The 2815-nt window shown below is 53.9% G+C and overlaps 1 protein-coding gene across 1 annotated transcript in view; it reads right to left on the reverse strand.

Moving 5' to 3' along the window:
* LOC106902770 (zinc finger protein ubi-d4) overlaps positions 1 to 2815 on the reverse strand; it is a 58870-nt gene that overhangs the window by 28239 nt on the left and 27816 nt on the right. The window contains exons 8-9 of the mRNA XM_014966559.1: positions 675 to 812; positions 18 to 146 (exon numbers count right to left, since the gene is read on the reverse strand). Coding sequence (XP_014822045.1) covers positions 18 to 146; positions 675 to 812 — 267 coding nt within the window. The remainder of the gene's footprint in view (positions 1 to 17; positions 147 to 674; positions 813 to 2815) is intronic.

Below are 2815 nucleotides of genomic sequence, written 5' to 3' on the forward strand. Positions count from 1 at the left end.
CCCCCCCCCCCCATTACCTGATCGCCCGCAGTCCGAGCATGAGACCAACTCCTCCGGTTGCCCCGTTTTCTTGTTGATTTTGGAGTCTCCCAGGCAGAAATCACAGTAGTTGTTGGGCAAAGCTAAACCGTCAGGGCCTTTCTTGGCTGGAAAAGTGGGAAGAGATGGATTAGTTGCAGGATAAAGGTTTTCCACATGGGAGCAGGAAAAAAACCACACCCACAGCACAAATCCCCACACTCAGAGCAGCTTTTCCAGCGACTCGGAGCCCCGGGGCGACGCCAGGATGCTCAAAATCATCAGGAAAGGGACACTGCTCCCTCCCAGCCCTGGTTTCACTGAATTTCACTGAATTTTAGAGTTGGAAGGGACCATAGAGATCATCTAGTCCAACTCCCCTGCTGAAGCAGGATTGCCTAGAGCTTGTCAGAGGATGTTACTCAGGAGCATCCAGGTGGGTCTTGAAACATCTCCAAGGAAGGGGACTCCACAACCTCCTTGGGCAGCCTCTTCCAGGGCTCTGCCACCCTCACCCTGAAGAAGTTTCTCCTCAGATTTGAGTGGAACCTCTTCTGTTCACCCCTCATGGTTGGGGGCGACTTCCCGGTTTTTCTGCCCTTTTTTCATGATGGGGATTTGGGGCAAAAAGGGGGTGGTCTTGTTTTTTTGCTCACATTTCTGCTCCTCCGATCGCTGCGAGACGGGAGTCGGGGGCTGCGAATCGTCCTTGTCATCACCTTCCTCCTCGGCCAGGTGGGAGTGAGCGTAGTGATAGCTCAACCCCGGCCGGTTCTTGTACCTTTTTCCACAAACTACGGAGAAAAAAGGGAAAAATCTCAGCTCACCCCCATGAGGAGTCAGACCCCGAACCCCAAAATCATCCCCCCAGCTCCCCATCTCGGGGCTTCGAGCGCAGGGGAACGGACGCTGCTCCCTTTCTGTCCCCCCAGATCACCTGGAATTTATTAAAAGCACCTAAAAAAATGCCCTAAGGAAGGGGTGTGGGGCTGGACCCCCCCCCGGATCGGGGCTGGAGAAGCTGGGGAGGTGTCACAGCCTCCTCCAAACATCCCACCACGGGGGGGTGAAGCTGATTCAGTGGGTGATCACCACCCACCACATCCAGGTAACGACAGCAGCTCGTTAAGCGCAGCTTCCACTCATTAAAGGAGTGAAATCACACAACAATCAACCCCAGCGGCCAAACCCAGTCGGAAAGATAACGGAGAGGGGGGAAGGGGGGCATTTCCTACCCAAAAATCACCTCCTTAAACCAGTTGGGGGAAAATCCAGGCTGTTTTCAATGCACATGAAGGGAAAAAGGTCTTTTTTTGGGGACCCCAAGGAGGGAAATCGCAGCCTCCAGGGGCTCATCTCAGCTCCAGTCCCTCCTCGGACCCCCCCAGCTCCTCCAAACCCAGCCTGAAAAATCACCCACCGTCCCAAATGCCATCCATTTGCCTGTTTTTCACCCATTTCTTGCCGGGTTGGGAGTTTTCACCCTCTGTTTGGTGGTAGGTGCTTCCTTGGGGAGACCCCTGAGCATCCAGGGAATGGGCTCCCAGTTCACCACCACTGGTTTTCTGGAGGGGGAACTGGGGCACCTTTTTAGCTGTGGGGCTCCGAGGACACCCCAAAACCCCCCTTTTCAGCCCCATAAAGGCTCAGGCAGGACGAGCACGAAGCCACCACTGGCCTTGCTCCCTCCTACTGACAACAAAAGAACAGGGTTTGGGGTGAAATCCCCCCCCAAAAGAGCTCGAGGGGGATTTAAGGACCTGAGGGACACGTTTACCAACGGGTTTTTCCCCACATTTTTTTACAGTGTCCAGGCAAATCAAGACAAAATGGCTTTGGGATGAGATTTCCCCATCCTGGAGGTTTTCTGTAACATCCCAGACCTTTCTGAATTCACTTTCAGGCTTGAAAAACTCCAGGGGGGCTCGTTTCCCCCTCTCACATCGTCGACTCGCTCCAAAAATAGTGGGGGGAAAGCAGCCGGGCTCATTTTTCTCCCCAAGAAGGGGGTTTGAACCCCTCGATGAGCAGCCAGAGTTTGTTTTCTGGGACAAAACCCCCAGAAATTCCCCCGGGGCAGAGGGTTTTGGGGGGATGCTCACGGCCCCCAGCGAAAACTGGCAAAGTGGAGAGTCCAGGGAAGGAGGAGGAAAAACAGCCCAAAAAAAAGCAGCAATTACAACCTGATTACATCAAATTCTGGCTTTTCTGAGCCAACCGAGGGCACGCTGGGGTCGGCCCCGTGAGCAGCCACGCAGAGCTGGCCGGCGGCGTTTTCTTCTTCCTTTCCCCCCCCCACAGAGTTTAAAAAATGACCTTTTCCCCCCCACTCAACCCCCCAAAAAGAAAAAAAAACCCTCAGGCAGGTCGGTATCTAAACACGAGTCGGGTTTCCTCCTCCCATGAGTGAGGAAGAAGAGCAGCCACGAAGATGATCTGGGGCTCTGCGGTTTGGCTGTGGGTGTTTATTTACAGCCCACCCCCACCATCCAACCCACAGCCGGGTTTGGGGGGTGATTTTTTTTTTTTCCCCACCTTTTGAAGCCAAAAGGTATTTTTTGGGTTTTTTTTTTTTGGTGAGAGAAGCAACAAAACACTTTGGCATCTCTTAAAAGGAAGGCGGCACATCCCGGGCGCACGGGATTTGGGAGGGAGGGAAGGAGGGAGGGAGGGAGGGAAGGCAGAAAGAGAGTCGTGAGAAAAACACACACCCACACACACCCCAGGCCACGCACACGCACCCAAGCAACAGACGGAGTCGTCAAACGAGGAAAAAAAAGGGGGGGGGAGGAAAAAA

This window comes from Calidris pugnax, unplaced genomic scaffold, assembly GCF_001431845.1.
Source record: "Calidris pugnax isolate Ruff unplaced genomic scaffold, ASM143184v1 scaffold77, whole genome shotgun sequence".
NCBI lineage: Eukaryota > Metazoa > Chordata > Aves > Charadriiformes > Scolopacidae > Calidris > Calidris pugnax.